Genomic DNA, 16,474 nt, shown 5'->3' with positions numbered 1-16,474 from the left:
GGTGGAAGAGTTGCCTTAGAATGAGAACTACATTGAGAAATGGTTCTATAGAAAAATACATGTTATATTGCCTGAAACAAAGTGCATACAAATCGTCCGTGGTCACAGGAAGGCACAAATCAAAACATCCACTGGAGCAAAAGGTCACCCAAAGAGCTACAAATGAGCATAACATTACCATAAAAGAGTTCTCAAATCTGCAGCAGAATGCTGTATGTGTCCTGAGGATCCAAGGGGCCAAATTTACCTCATTATGGAGTTACTGTAGCTACAGGACAGCGTTCTGTCTGTGTGGTGTTGCTTTTAAAAAAAAAAAAAAAAGAAATTGAGTCATTCTGCCTACACCAGAACAATAAAGAGGATGCCTGCTGTACTTGCTGTAATTAAAAAAAAAAAACTTTACAAAACCATTAACAGTTGTGGGAGAGGAGTAAGATGGAACTGTGGCATCGAGCACTGAAAAAACCAGGAAATTATCTGGTACAAAATGAATCTACACCGATTTTGATGAGTGATAATTTTTTTTTAAGCAAAAAATGCCAAACATTCTCCAGTTCCTTTCTTTAGTTCCAGCTTGTCAAATGTGAGGATTTATTGCTTTTATTCTGTCTTGTATCATTGTGAATTTTAATGTGATTTGGTTTTCAACCATGATCTGACAGAGGACATAATTCTGGGCTCTGGGAATGTATGACGGGTATGTTTCACTTGTTGTTGACATTTTTAGACGAAACAATAAGATTAAATCTTAACGGATTAATTGATAATCTGAGGTTTGCTGATTTGACTTTTTTTTCTTAGTTTTGGCGGCAAGTAGATGGAGTTTTAATTTTGGGGCTTAAAGCGGTCGTGCAACATTTTGGAAAATACGCTTACTGCTTTCTTGTCGAGAGTGAGATGAAAAGATTGATACCCCCTCCCGTGTCTGGTAGTTAGCTGAAGCTATAACCAGCAGCCAGTTAGCTTAGCATCAAGACTGGAAACAGGGGGGGCAGCTAGTCTTATTTATCCTAAGGTAAAAACGCCAGCCGACCACCCCCTCTAAAGCTCATGCAGATGATATTATGTTTTTATTTATTTTTTTAACCTATGGCTAACTGTCTCCCCTGTTTGCAGTCTGTATGCAAAGCCCCGCTAACCTGACCATCCCCTGGCTGCAGCTTCATATTTAACAAGACATAAGAGTGGTATCGCTCTTCTCATCTAACTCCTGATGACAGACTTTTACACAAAGTTACTTAATATGACCGCCAGATTTCTGAGGGCTAGATCTCAAAGTGCAGTGCTACAGAGACCGCTAAAGAAACCTGTCAATAAGCAGCCCCGGCACAGCTTAGGCACCACCCGGCTGTCTAATGCAGAGGCCATAGTAGCACTAGTCTGCAAAAGCATGGAGTCTGTGGCTACAAAAGAAAATGCATTTTCTCTACAAACCGACGTGCTAACTTTACGTCTTCATCCTCGCTTATCTTCTGAAGTCAGTGTGGCTGCGACTTTGAACTCGAGCCTTGACCTTTTTACCTTTTTCGGCACACTCTACACACCACAGCAGCTGTAGAGTGGGGGATGGTCGGAGAACAGAGAGACGTTGGTGGGTGAGGGGCGGAGGCGGAGCTTGTCGGTGGTCTCGGAAAACAAAAAGTCGGAGCGCTGAAACTTTGGCTGAAGAGATGACGTGGGGTGGAGGAGAGCTTTACGTTCTGTCTCTCACATAGCGGGAGGTCATTTACTGCAGCTGCCCCGTAAATGTTCAGGATATTGGTGCAGCTTCACAGAGGCAGAGTGAAGGAGCGAAGGCGACAACGGATGCAAAAGGCGCAGGGGGAGATGAGCGTTGTAAAAAGTCAAGGTAGAAAGCCGAGAAGAGGATAAATGTGAAGTTGTAATACTTCACGACAGCTTTCATTCGCACAGATACACATACCTGCACATTGCTGACACTGTGAGGGACTAATCTGTCGTTGGCATGACAACACCTCCATCAGGCCTCGTCATTGTATCCCGCCGTTTAGCCACAGGGTGCTGCGGATTAACATCAAGATAGAAAGCTGGGGCTGGGGATTTGAGGGTGTGAGCCAAAGTGAGACATCACAGAGGTCAGAGGTCAGAATCAGGAACAAAACAGCCCCTTTCAGAGCTTTGCGAAGAGTCTGCTTCGTGCTAAAAGACACCTCAGCTGGGCAGATGAGAAGTATATGTACTGTTTATCTGTCAGAGCACCTCTTTTGTTCTGTTGTTGACTCAGGAAGGAAACACGCAGCCACACGCGCGCGCACACACAACACTGGATACAGAAGTTGATGGCTCGTTAATTAGCCGTTTGGTGCGCCGTTTAAATGACAACAAACCGGCTTTGGAGGAGCCACCGTTGTCACCGATTTAATTCCAAAGTTTGCCTGCTCTCCTAATTTGCTGTGTAATTTGTTGTGTCTTGTGTGCCCGTGCGGCTCGCTCGCGCGCACGCACACACAGAGAGCCATTCAAAACCTGTTCTCCTGTGTCTGTCCCGCTGTTCAAAGTCCTCCTCTCAAGGAGCGAGAATTAATGAGCAGCTCTAATCGCTTCCTGCTTGCCTAATGTTAAAAACTCCATTTCTCACTGATCAGAGTCTTATCGGCGCTATGTTCCGGTGGCTTTGATTGTTGAGATAGTAAGGAAACGGGATGTTTCTGTTTCTTGTATTTGGAAAGAAGGTGAATGTGATTCTCTTGATGCTGATTCACAGGGAGAAGCCCCAAGATCAGTCAAATAGCAAATTAAGACTGAGCCATTAGTAATTTCTTTAATAAAAAAATATGTAATGGACTACAACACCCTTAATTTAATGTATTTATCAAAAAGGTAACATTTACAGAAAATAACATGCTCCAAAATATAATTTGTTACCTGCAGTAACACATTTTTGGCCACCTGGGGCAGCAGAAACAAGTTGTACACACAACACTAACATATTATAATTGTTTAGATGATATTTTGAACCTGTTAGCAGGCAGTTGCCTATTTTTACAGACACATATGGAGCAACATTATCGTTTATTTGCAGTTGTGTTTGTGGCCACCTGATGAATGTAAGTCCAATATTCCCTCTCCTTTTGATCTCCACCAACGTCTGAGGGAAATATCTGGCTCTGCCATAGGCTCCACTTTGCTCCCTGGCTAGCCGCTTACTATGTCGCTCCGCCATTTGGTGCGGGGCAAGGTAATGTGCAGTGGGGTTTTTAGCGCTTTTTTTTGTTTGTTTTTTTTGCTGAAAACAACTGCCTTCTGTGGCGACGGAAAAAACGACGTTTTTTTGAGTGTAAAGCTGCGGGTTAGAAAACGAAAGCGAACGGACACCAAAAAACTCCGTAGAGCTCAGGGGAATTGCAAAGTCGGGTGATGATTCTCTGTGGCTTCATCGTTGGAGCAGCCCCTTTCACATTCAAGTAATCGTGATCCACTGTTAATTTAAAAACACTGACTGAGCACTTTTGCTATCTAGGAGCAGCTGTATTCATGGACAAGGCCTGTGTACACATCGGACTTGGATGTTAGTAAAGCAGCTGTGACGGTGATGTATTGGGCCGATAACACCCCTTGAGGCCTCAACAGTAAACCCTGTCCTCCCAGAATATATTCATCTACACACCACCTACACTAACCTGACACTGAATCTACATCTAGTCCACAATGTCATGCCCAATATTTCTCCAACGCATTCCTGTGTTTCAGCTTTGAAAGAGAAGAAAGGTACAAATACTCAGTACCTTTCAGTGGAGTTTCTAGAGCAAGATGTTAATTTAGTATTTTGGTCGGAAAATGCTCTGGGACCCAAATGAGTCAGGACTTTTTTCTCAGACCAAAAAATCCATTTAAATATCACATGGAACCAACAAGAAAAATGCTTTCCCACCCAAACGCTTCTTCCTGTCATATCGACAAGCGGTCCGCCGTGCTCGGGATTCAATTTTCCACAGGTCCCTGCCCAGTGACAGCTGACTGACGCGGAAGAAAGCCAACACGAGGTTTACTCATAACCTGTCCCTGATTTAATGGATGATCTCTCTGGTTTGTCTGCCCTGCAGGTGCGTCGGGCCAAGACTTCAAGATTGTGTTGGGATGATGGACAGGTAAGGGATCTCAGGAAACAATTGTAATGTGGGACTGGCACACCACAACTCTTGTACGTCCCTATTAAAAACCATCTCTCATCATACTCATTAACAGCTCATGCGGCACAGCATTGTTGCTCTGTCAGTTTGGTGTTCTACATTTGACGGATAACTGTTTTTTTATTTATTTGTTGGTCTGACCTGTGCCTTTTCGTAGTCTAATTTTCGTCACTGAGGTTTTGGAGATATTATGTCAGCTAGCTCACAAAGTTTTATTTATGAATTACTGTTGTTATTATTATTATAGTCATGATTATTGTCTTGGGCCATAGTCAGCACAGTGACACGACAGTTGTTGGTTATGTTCTCCTTAAACTGCCATACTTGCGATATTATTACTTCTGCCTTCTGATAACACTACTGGAGCTGCAAATCTTAGATATAAAAGCCGTAAAAACGTATTTTTCTCGATCGGTTTCGTACTTAAAATTAGAACGGTTTGGGTTATTTCACATTAAGGATTTCTGTTTTTCCTTTTCCTTTTCCTTTGTGCTCTTATCAGTTGTTTGAAAATGGGGCGGGGGTTTTCCAGCTTACTTCCATGCCCCTATCAGAGTTGAACAAAATCAGATCTCAAGATTTGAAGAAATTGTCTTCAGGGGGCTTCAAGACTTGGGCTCAAGTCAACCTTGAGCCATGAATTTTAAAGCTGTGAACAACCACACAACCTAAATACGCTGAAGACACATCAACAACTCTATGAAATTACCCATTAAAAACTAGCAATCTTTACAATTAGAAGCCCATACAACAGAGTGACAAACTCATTACAGTTTAACCAAACCAGAAAACCCATAAAAATGGGGTCCTGCGCTCCTTTTAAAGAGGAGACAGAAGTAAGAACTTTTTTGCTTTCCATCTTAGAGGCTTCTGCTGAGTCCTCAGTCCCCGAGATGTTCTTTTGCTCTTACAATGGCTTTATTTCCCCGTCTCATCTTCTGACCCGGTGTCACCGGTTCTGCTGTAAACCCTGTCCTGCTAATTAGAGAAGTCCTTTCCCTTTTCTTTCACCTAGGTGCTTTCTCACTCTCTGTTATTTGTCTCAACACCAGTTTCTCACGTCTAACTTTTGTTTTCGTTCTGCTCTCTCCCTCTTTCTTTCCCTCCGTTCTCGTCTCCTGCGCTGTATGTAAATGTCTCTTTGTCTTCCCTTTGTTCCCTTTTTAGATGGTTTTGTTTTTTCCTCTATGCTTTCCTTTTCTGTGTTTTCCTTTTTTCCTCCATGTCCTTTTATTTCCTCCCCATAAGGTTCTATCCATTGTCGTTGTTTCTCCTTGTCTCTCTACGCCCTCTTGACCTAATCATTCCAAAATGCTGCATTACTATTCACCACATGGCTGTATATCTCGTTATGTCGAAGCCCACAGCCTCTTTCTAAATTTCAAGATCTCCCTTCTTTAAGTCCATCACAATCGATATGGCAAACGCTGCGGCACCTTGCTCTACTATAGCTCTATGGTACATGAGTCTTCCATTAGCTGCTAATGGCCTCTACAACTAATAGAGTTTTGAACTTCAAGTATCAGGTAGATGCAGGTGTTATTTTATGCTATGTGGTTGTGATATTAAAAAAAGAAAAAAAAAGAGGGCACAAAAGAGTGTGGCACTGAGGAGAGGGTGAAAATGGAATACAGATGGGAGGATAAGAGGAAAAGAATAAGGCAAAGAGTACTAGAAGGACTGAATTGAGTGGTAGCTTAACAGTAGACACAAGTGGAAGAGAGATGTAAATGGCAAATGCATTAGTGAAAAGAAAGAGCTTTTAACTTCTGACCTTTTCGCTTGCCTTAAGCAGATTTATCCCTCAGAAGATTCAAAGGTAATTTGTGATGGATAGGCACTTTTAATTCCTCTTTAAATCAGTTAAAGCCTAAGTTGCATGAGTTATTGCATCCATGTTAGGTACGACTAGCTGAAATATCTAGTCCAGTCCAGTGTAGGACAAGCTGTAGCTTCTCCATCAACCCAAGTAATAGGAGCACATACTCTCAAAGGCTTTTTTCTTCTGACCTGTGAAAATGGAAGCAACTGCCACTTGGAAATAGCTGTGTGCTAGTAGCCTTGGCCTATTTGGAAACATGGAAGTGGAAATGTGACCCCATTTTTTCCCAAAACCAGCTGTGTGCTCTGTGGATCATTTTTTTCGATTGTGGACTGAAGCTGCAAAAATCGAGGGGAAAAGGCAAAACGGAGGGAGGTGAGGAGGAGGACAAAGGCTGTGGGAAGTTGTATAAACTCCACCGGCAGTCACGTTGAGGCTTCTTGGGTGGTTGTCGGTGGAAGAACGGGACTGATGGTGATCCTAGGATGTCGCTAGTCATGTTGCATGTTGTAAAAGAGTTACTGATAGTTTCTAGAACCAGCTGTTTAAGCACGAAACATCGAACCCACTTGAGTGAAAAGAAGCTTTTTTTGTTGCAACTCATTGTTTGTTTTTCCATTGGTCCTATCGGCATCAAAGGATCTTTTAGATCAGTAGAAATGGGCCGCTTGATTAGAGTTTTGTGGTAATCTTGATCAGAGCACCCAGCATCACATTTTTTAGCTGCCGCCAATCGAGCCGAAGACTTGATTCCAGATGCAGGGGTTCAATCTGAGGTGGTAAGAATATTTTTAAGCGTAAGAGCAGGTCAGAGAATTTATCAGCATTGGCTGAGGTTTGCACTTTCTCTTAAAGAGCCTTTTACTTCCTTAATGTTTCAGCAATGCTAATGATTCTTCTCTTCCCTTGTCTCTACAGGACACCCCTAATAGCAGCTGGCATTATCGGAAGTCTATTTATCATCGTCATCCTGGCCCTCAGCGTGGCAGTGTATGTTCGACGCAAAAGCATCAAGAAGAAAAGGGCCTTGAGGAGATTCCTAGAGACAGAGGTGAGAGGGTAGAGGTCGGAACAGATTAGACAGATAGACAGATTTTTTGGTCAATCGATTTCTGCTGGAAAAAAGCAGCTGAAAATACCGCAGCGTTTTTCTTTCACTGTTAACTCGGGCTAATTCTTCACTGAAGGTACAGAATTGGAGAATTAATTATGGCCTTTGCAACTGCCAAAAAAAATTTGTCATAGATTTGTCCTGTGGTATCATCGACAAATTACCGCCGTGTAATGAGTTTCATTGATCCCAGAGAGGAAATTGGGAAAAGCTTCCTCAAGATGGCTGCCTTGCCATTAATGTGACAAAAAAATAATTTTTATTTTGGAGCTCACTAAATTAAACTAGACAAACTAGCTCAACTAGATACCTCAATGGGACATTCCTATAGTTTTCTGCCCTTTATAAGGACTTTAGTTTTTTAGAGATCCTTTACCTCAAAGTTGCACTGCCATTTTGCAGATGGATGCCAACCCACCTAGACTCATAAGCAAACCTTGAAATATTAAACCTTGGCTATAGTACTTAGCCAAACCACGCGGTGCGCAGAAGGTTTTAAGATTATGCATGGCCGCCATCGTCCATCGATCTGGCCTTGAGAAGGGTTCATTTCTGGGAAGCATTAGACAGTGGAGCAGACTTTATATTCAAAGGAGAAAGTCAAAGATTGAGGTGTAAGTGAGTCCAGGGTTTAAGTGCACACGTGTGTGTTCATGCTCTGGTTGTTCACCTTTGTGCTGGTACAAGACACTCTTCCCCTTCATTTCCTGTGTGTGGCCCAGCAGTTATATAATCACTGCAGGTCGGCTGAGTGGCCTTGCCTACGGGAGTGAGGCAGGCTGCTTGTCTGTCTGCATTAGTATAATTTACAGGTAGAGGCAGCAGTGTTATAGACAGCTGTCGGGCCAGAGATGGGAATTGGATGAGGGCGGCCATGGGCAGTTTCTGCCTCATCCCGGCCACACGCATCCATCTTAATCAACCGAGCCCTGCTCCTGGAGCCTCTTGACCGGGAGGGAAGTCATCAGTCCAAGCAGATTCGCTAATGTACTGTCACAGAAAAGGAGAGGCTTGGGAGGATCAGGCTTCACCCCTTCTGCATCTCCCTGTATAGGGTTGTCCTGAGACTGATTTCTGCCTGACTCAGTGCTGCACCAGGAAAATGTGAAACACAGCCGGCCGAGTCAATTTTCCTGTCCTCCAAGGAGACCTGATTGGGTGTAAAAGTAATTAGACATAATAAAATCCTTAACGCCTGCGGCAGGTGGGCCTACAGGTTAGACAGACCACTCATTAAGTATAGGTCACAGGCTCAATCCCCACGACGGCCCATGTGCACACACATTAGCAGCCTGTTGCAGTGGTCCTAAGCGACACTGAACCCGCTCCGCCTTCGTAGGTCGCTGTGTGCGAGAGCGTTAGCTGGATGGGGAAGGCTGTGGACCAACAATTGAAAATTACCATACAGTTGTGATTTGTGCCTGCAGGGGAAGTGAATGTGTGATCAGTAGCCATCATTCGAGCTAAAAACTGGGTTTCGAAAGGGTTTCAATCCAAAATGAAAACTATCTTGTAAGCAGTGGTCATATTCTTATAGTGAGCATAATGTGCTTGATATTTTTTGCCGGCGCTCATTTCATAAGGCATCGGTTTCTTCGCCTTACTCTTGAATTTGAATTCCTCCCTTGGACACATCCTTGACGTTTATTCACACGGCATGCACACTTTGTGCATGCACACAGATACTCCTCTCTCCCCCTGTCCATCCGAGTGCTGTTCTCCACTCTCACCTACCCAGCAAGCTGAAAAAGCTGCACTCCTTGCAGTCTGTATCACACTTTCCAGAGGCTCTTTTTTTGGCTGATGAAACGCCGCGATAGGCTTAGGATGGCTGGTGAATGTGGATTCCCTATTCAAACAAATCACAGAGCCGAGACTGTGTCTGTGAATGGAGATCAGGCTTGTCTGGGCGAGGGATTTGGGGACAACGAAGGCTCAGGGACTCCCCCTTTCTCTCCCTATCTGCCTTAGCTTTTCAAACAGAGAGCTCACCTCTTGTGTCAGACAGGAAAACGATGCCTCCAGTACTCGCTGTCAAAACGTGATCTGAGCACTCAGCAGGCATTTCCATATCAAGGACACGTGTGAAGGCTGTTGTACTGCCTTGACTTGCAAAATACACTGCTATTTCATTTCTTTGTTGTTTTCTTTGTTTTACTATTCACTGTCTCTGTCTTTTCTTACATCTTCACGTTCTCCTTTTCTCATTTGTTCTCCATTTTGATCTCTTTATCTGTCTCTCTTGCGAGAAGGCGCTTTATTCCTCTATCTTTATAACTCTATTTTTGCCCCCCCCCGCTCTCGTTCTCTCACCTTGAAAGAAATATAGAGACTAATAGAAAAAAGCCTGTCTCACACTGTGGTGCCTTATGAAGAAGCCCCTGAAAACAAATTGCTTTTCGCAGGGAGAAACAGCAAAAACAGCAGAGTCCGCTCACTGTTGCAGCACGACCCCAGGCCTTGAACTTTGACCCAAGTCCATTGAAGCAGGACTAATGCGCTTGGAGTCGCCCTCTCTCCCTCCCCCCAACTCCAAGGTCCTCTTCTAGCTGCTTCATACAGACATGCGCCGTGGGAGTGTTTCAGCACCACAGGCTGTGGATAGCTCTCATACTGCTCTCATGCTCTCCTCCGCTCCCTTATGAGAAAGATTTCAGCATGTGGTGGAACTGGACAGCTCCCATTGTTCAGCCCGGGACAGGCTAAACTGACAAGAGGCAAGAGACATCATTAGAAATCAATGTAGTGCAGCCAAGCATTGTTCAAACAAGATGAAATCTATGTTATATTTGAGTTAAGATCCCAGTGATTCCAAAGACACCAAGTATGTTATCTTGATTATCACAGAGGATGCGAACACTATAACTTTTCCATTTGATTTGCAGGTTCAACCATAAAAAAAAAAAACCAGATACAAAATATGTGCAGTCATTATGGAACTTGAGGGAATCATCTGTATAGTTGGTTCCGATTTTATTTATCTATTTTATCTGGGCTCCCAGTCGTAAATACTGTCGAACAAGACAATCAGATCACGTACAGTCCTAACTATCCCGCTGACCCCAAACACAATCAGGATATCTAATCTCAGAGCAACGTTAGAGGATAATCCTGATTGATTACAACTTGGACTTTCTTCTGGTAAGTTTGTCAACTGCTTCAAACGTTATTTGATCTCATTTCATATTTGGTCTCTCAATCCTAAACACTGTCCCACGAGATGTGCATACGTCAGGGTGTCACATCTTTAAAGGGATATATGTTTATTTAAACCAGTTCCTTGGTTCTGCTTTGACCTGCTTGTAGTTTTACATGCACGCGGTTTTCCTGTGCAACGAGGGGCCGTTATAGACATCGTGGGTGCTCCCGCTTTTGGTTGAACCTCAAAATAAATAGCTTTAGGGAATTTTGCTAGCTTATCCATCTGCTCGTATAAAACAGGGCCACACTGGGGGCTCTCCTGGCTCCGCAGAGCCCCAGGGCCGCATAGTTTTCATCTTTTCCTGCTTCCCCTCAATCGAGAGCTAATCACATGAGTAGAAAGTAGAAAATATGCATTACTAGGGCTCTCCAGGAATGGCCATGACTGGTCTAAATGCTTGTGTTTTTTTTTCGGCCCCATGACTATGCTTCAGAAAAGAAGCTTCAGCTCTAAGAAGAAAACAACTACCGTATCTGACTTATCGAGCACGTGTCTTACTGCAAACTCCAAACACTTAAACTCTTAAAATTTGAACCAACTGAATAGAAAAGGAAAAGATTCCGGACTCCAGGTCTTAAAGAGAGAGATTTCCGCTGGAATTCACGCTTAGCAGCTAAGTACCGCGGTAAAAGATTGGTGTTTAAATGCCGATAGGAGAGGAGAATTGAGTCCATTGCTGCTAGGACCAGCTCACTAATACCAAGAATGAATATCCTTACATTCTGATAGGTATGCTGTCCTGCTGTTATGCACAAATTGTCTTAATGAGCTCACTCTGTGTCTAAGTATAGCACGAGAATGATTAACCGTGCTATCCAGATACCCTCTTTCAGTCTAATAGTTAAATTACTGTCGCTTTATTAAATTCATTATGTGATGCCACATCTTTCCTGCAATGTTGCCTTTTGTTCCTTCAGTCGAGAAATCAAATCCCGTGAACCTTTTGAACCACCGTCAGGCTGTTCTGACTGAACTATACAGCGAGAAAACCCTCATCATTTCCACAAACAATTCCTCCTAGGCCCTTTTATAAGTTCTACATTTGAAGAACAGACATCAACAGTATTCAAGATATTATAGACAACAACATTGAATTATACGATACCAGCACTGGTTCCCACACTGTGATTGCTGTTAGGCAAAAGTTTGGGGCATGGCAATCTTGTTCCACCTGATTTCAATTACTCAGCACAACAAATGCAGCATTTTATGTGGCTAATGTGAACATTAAAGCGTGTAGCAGAGTGTTCACAGAACAAGTTTACGTTTGAGGACACTGTTTACTTATTCAATACATAATAATTCTATGAATGTATTCAAGCCCGAGGCTTGAACATACTGCTTATTTGTCCAATGAAGCATCCGAATCCCCTCCACCGCGCCACCAGTGAAGCTCATTTGACAAAGACACGGCGCATTATTAGCCGGTAAATAAATTGTCGTGGTGAGTGTGTGTGAATTCGAACGAGCTCAAGAGAGTTTTGTAGGCCATGGGTCTGCATCTTACTTGATAGACCTCTCCTCTCCTCTCCTCATCAGTCCAGTCCAGCCTCGTCCTAATGAAACAATAACAGCTACAACCTGTTACCATCTGCTCTTATTACTGCTCTGTCGCCACCTCCCTGCTCCTCGTCTCTGCACGCTCTGTCCTGAATCACTCAATTTCTTTCTACCTACAGCATCACTTGTTTTCCTGTTATTCTTGCAGCGCTTGCACAAACACACCGAAACAATTAATGCTCTTTGCCCAAATACCAGGCTGATATGGTGGATGCGACCAAAAGCTTGTCCTTCCTGTCCACGCAGATAAATTCGACGGCCAGTGTTTCTGTGCAATTTAATATTTCATTTCAAGGCCTAACACCGTACATCTACCACTTAACCTGGGTCACCTTGCCCTAAGGAGTTGCTAACGCCACCTAAATGAATACAGATGAGAGTTTTTGTTTCACAGGATGGTCCAAATGCTGTCTACCTATAGGAATATAAAAGAATTAAGGGGTTGTGCCAAAAATAATGTCCCGGCTCACAACACGAAGCAGAAAGCAAACCATAAGAGACACCCAAAAAAGTGACAAGTTAGTTCACAGAAACTGAACTAAAACCAGAAAACAGGACTATAATTTAACTCCAAATCTACAGTATACCACAATAGTGCCCGAGTGTATACTGTGCCTGCAAGTCAACAGTCAGTCTGTGCAGTCACAGGAATCTGTGTATAGGTTTGTAATAAACATAACTATACAACAGTAAGATATAATAATAATAATAATAATAAATAAACAGAAATTCCTAGTGATGGTTAGAATTTGAAAGTGTAAGTGGATTTGCAATAGCAAAATTGATTTTTTTTTTTTTTTTACAGGGCGAGAAGTTGTTGTTTATTTTTTGTGTAGTCAAATGAGACTTGGAAAACATCAGTATAGTAAAATGAGTGCACTGCATTATATGCACGACAGCTAATGGCCTAATACTAATGCACAAATCCTCTATCGATTAACCTTTAACGACAGCAGTACTTACTTACAAACCTGTCATAGACAATGTGTTTTTTAAGAAAGTGACACCGAGAGAGAATGCTTGTTATTTTTGGCAGAATTATTGTCAAATAAATGTAATGAATATTGGCTGCCAGTGCTGTTTTTCTCATATGTGTGTAACATACACTTATATTCTGCCTTCAAGACATATTTTTCCTATTGCAGGAGATATAGCATTTGACAACAGCTATTTCACCTCAAGGTCCATTTAGTAGCTGCTCTGGGGCTTTTGACCATATCACATGGTCTTCCTCAGCACATAGTTGTCATGGAATCGTAGACGTTTCTATCTCTGTTTTGTCTGTTTATTTGGGTTGCAAAAAGGTGATCTTTTAATTTTTTTTACTCCCGAACCTGTAATTGTTTTAAGAAAAACCATATTTTGGGACTCAATGGACCAAATGACTGGGAGAGGTGATGGAGGTTTTCAATGGCCCGTCACCATTACACAATTACTCGGTGCTGCTTCCGTCATCTGACTCACTTGCCGAAGTATTTATTTGTCATCCCCCTTCCCCTGCTCCGTCTGCTAACTCGCTCCCTGCAGTGCTATCTCAGCGGGCCTACAACGCGCCCTCAGGCCCAGCCATAACAATAGCCATTAAGCGACATGTCATTGCCGCGCTGCGGGCAATGTCATCCATTCTGCAGACCGGCCCGGCGGTGCGATTGCCGGTCCTATTGTGCTGATGGTTTTATATCACATTGAGTAAGTGCTTGTATGGCTGACCGACTGATTTATGGTCTCATTATATTGTTTGATGGCCATGGTTGAGCTGGGTGATTATGCCGCTGATAAACCGCAGCGAATGAGGGACCCGATAGGCTGATTGGCTCATTAAGACATGTATTGATCAGAGGCATTGACTCGCGTGCGCGCGCGTGCTCGAGCGTGTGTGTGTGTGTGTGTGTGTGTGTGTGTGTGTGTGTGTGTTGAGGATGATATGAGCGTGAATTTGCACGTGTTATCTATATTTGTGAATCCGTGTACTGTACATGCTTGCATGTCCATGTGTTATTGTTGTGACACGTGCACTATATGCTGTCTGGTTGAATTTAGGTGCCGTGCGCGTGTGTGTGGCTCTTCCTTCCCCGTGGCTCAGATCTTTTAACAGCTCGGTTGCAGGTGCCAGCTCCCGCTTTTCATATTTAGGAGCCGATCGGCTTTGTTGAGCGGCTAGTGGTGAGGCGGGTGGCCGGCCAGCTGCTGGGATGCTGTTCAGTGTCAGCTGTTACTTGCAGCCAGGCACCGCGGAGGGGGCTTGTCATAACCTTGAATTGGAATTGTTTTGTATGTGCACAGCTGGTGAGCTGTTACTTTTTGTCGGCCGTGATAGCAGCTGACACCAGACTGTGATTTGTTTAGTGGTGGGCACGCTGCGGTCCACATTTGTAACTGCCAGTTTTGACAGAACTTCACAATCACACCCCTGAATTATTTGTTTTTTCATAAATGTGTGTGTCAATTGCAAAATCATGACTATCAGAACTGGACAGTCTCGGTTTTTGGCTGCTTATTTATTGGCTAAACGCTTGGTGTTCATCTTCCAGTTCCCGAGACTCGCTTTTCACTTATTATTTTAAAATGGAGCGGTTACTTTAAATTTCGACCTGGAGCAAAAGAAAGGCGTGCTTACGGTTTTTAAGTGTTCGACAACAAAGGCAGTAGCTATGAGGAATGCTTGTCATGTTTTTGGCCCTAGTTGCTATAAAAGAAGTGGTGAGTGGAATAAAAATTTGAAATCTTTTATGTGCGTGTGTGTTTGTGTATTGTCAGCTGGTGGAGCCCCTGACCCCCAGTGGAACGGCCCCTAACCAGGCGCAGCTGCGGATCCTGAAAGAGACGGAGCTGAAGAGGGTCAAGATTCTGGGTTCAGGAGCTTTTGGAACGGTCTACAAGGTCAGTGTGTGTGCGTCTGCATCTACAAGAGCCTTTTCTATATATGTTTGTGTGTGAGCGTGTTTGTGTGTGTGTGTGTGTGTGTGTGTGTGTACATAATTCACACACCAGTCCTCATTCAAATGTGCAGTCTCCAGATTATACATCAGACATCAGGGAGTCAGCTAAATGGCAGAGAAGATACTCGAGCTCAAAGTTTCTCTCAATAGACACCGCTCTCTCAGAGTAGCAGAGCAGCCCTGCTTGAAAACCTAAACAATAAGCATAAACATTTCCTTTTTGTCTCCTGACGGACATGAGCCGAGGGCGGCTCAAGGACCTGGAACCGAAACTGCTCTTTGCTTGCCAAATTCACTGCCCTTGGCAAAATTATTCAAACCACCCCGAAACTCAGCAAACCCATTGAATAAATACTACATTTTCTGCCACCAGCTCTAAATTCCTCTCAATGCCAGTATTGATGGGCCTGTTTAATTTTATAGCTATATTTTATTACAATTAATCTGCATACGTAGTCTGCCATCAATTTACAGCCATATTATGATCCACGGCTCCTTGCTTATAGCAGATGATTGAATTTAGGCCCCATTAAGTGAATGAACTTGCAATATTTCTTCATTTCGATCCTCTTTTCTCGTGACTTTATTGAAGGTGTTCGGATGCACCTGAGAGCAGGTTAGGCGCTGTGAATAATGAATCATTTTTTATAATAACACACGGGTTATGAGAGCACAGATTTGACCAAAGGAATAGGTTCCGCACGTGTGCAAACACTGGTCTGGGTGAATCGGACCTGCAGAGGAATGTTGGCAGGACAGTAGACGTCGTTAAAAAGCAAGCGGTACCCATCGACATCGCCGTGTTTATTGAGACTTAGTGCACTGCATTTATGGTGATTGCTTGTATATTCCAGGGCATCTGGGTCCCAGAAGGTGAGACAGTGAAGATCCCTGTGGCCATTAAAATCCTCAATGAGACCACCGGTCCTAAAGCCAACGTGGAGTTCATGGACGTGAGTATTTATGTCGCAGCAATTTTGTGTCTGTTTTGGTCTGTGTGTATTCACGCTCGTGTGTCTGAGCTGTAAAGCCTTAGCCTTGTCAAAGACACGGCCGAGCCCGTCACTTGGCGGGGATTGTGCGTTCGGCGGTAAATTCTTATGAGAGTACCATCTCAGTCAGAGCCAGTAATAAAGTGAGCTCCACTCCGCTGTACAGCCAGGCATGTATTGAACGAGAGTCTATTAAAAAACAGCACTTGTTTATGAGATATGGCTTTATTGGAATCCGGGAGTGATAGAGTGGAGAAGAAGGGGAGCGAGGGAATAAGCTGGGGGGTTTCCAGTTCTCATCTTTGTCACCTTTTCTCCTTTCTCCTCCTTCCCCTCCCCACTTTTCGCACAACCAGGGTTTCCATGGCATTTTAATTATCACATTTTTTTTTGCGGGGATAGTAGTTAATCCTTATATTATTTGGGCGGTCAGGAGTTTTCATTTAACTAACCACCTCACCGGAGCATGGCTCCGTATGTTCTCCGTACGTCAGTTCCCTCTCTTCTCCTGCTTTGACAGTGTTAGTTGATCGGCTGAAAAAGAAACAGCTATTTTTTGAATGCAACAGTTGTTTTGGTCATTATATAAGCAGGAATGCACAGAAAAGCTGCTTATCTTTGGGTTTTAGATCATTTCTTGGACAAAACGAGCAAACTGAACCGTCGCCGAGTGCTTTAGGAATTTGCGATGGGTATT

The 16,474-nt window shown here is 43.5% G+C and overlaps 1 protein-coding gene across 1 annotated transcript in view; it reads left to right on the top strand.

Moving 5' to 3' along the window:
* Positions 1-16,474, top strand: part of LOC120798198 (receptor tyrosine-protein kinase erbB-4-like) — a 230,354-nt gene that overhangs the window by 179,529 nt on the left and 34,351 nt on the right. Inside the window, exons 16-19 of the mRNA XM_040142305.1 lie at positions 4,065-4,109; positions 6,892-7,024; positions 14,604-14,726; positions 15,640-15,738. Of these exons, the coding sequence (XP_039998239.1) occupies positions 4,065-4,109; positions 6,892-7,024; positions 14,604-14,726; positions 15,640-15,738 (400 nt within the window). The remainder of the gene's footprint in view (positions 1-4,064; positions 4,110-6,891; positions 7,025-14,603; positions 14,727-15,639; positions 15,739-16,474) is intronic.

The sequence above is a fragment of the Xiphias gladius genome, chromosome 13 (assembly GCF_016859285.1).
Source record: "Xiphias gladius isolate SHS-SW01 ecotype Sanya breed wild chromosome 13, ASM1685928v1, whole genome shotgun sequence".
Classification (NCBI taxonomy): domain Eukaryota; kingdom Metazoa; phylum Chordata; class Actinopteri; order Istiophoriformes; family Xiphiidae; genus Xiphias; species Xiphias gladius.
The sequence above is the reverse complement of the archived record's forward strand: the minus strand, read 5'-3'. Positions and strand labels throughout refer to the sequence as shown.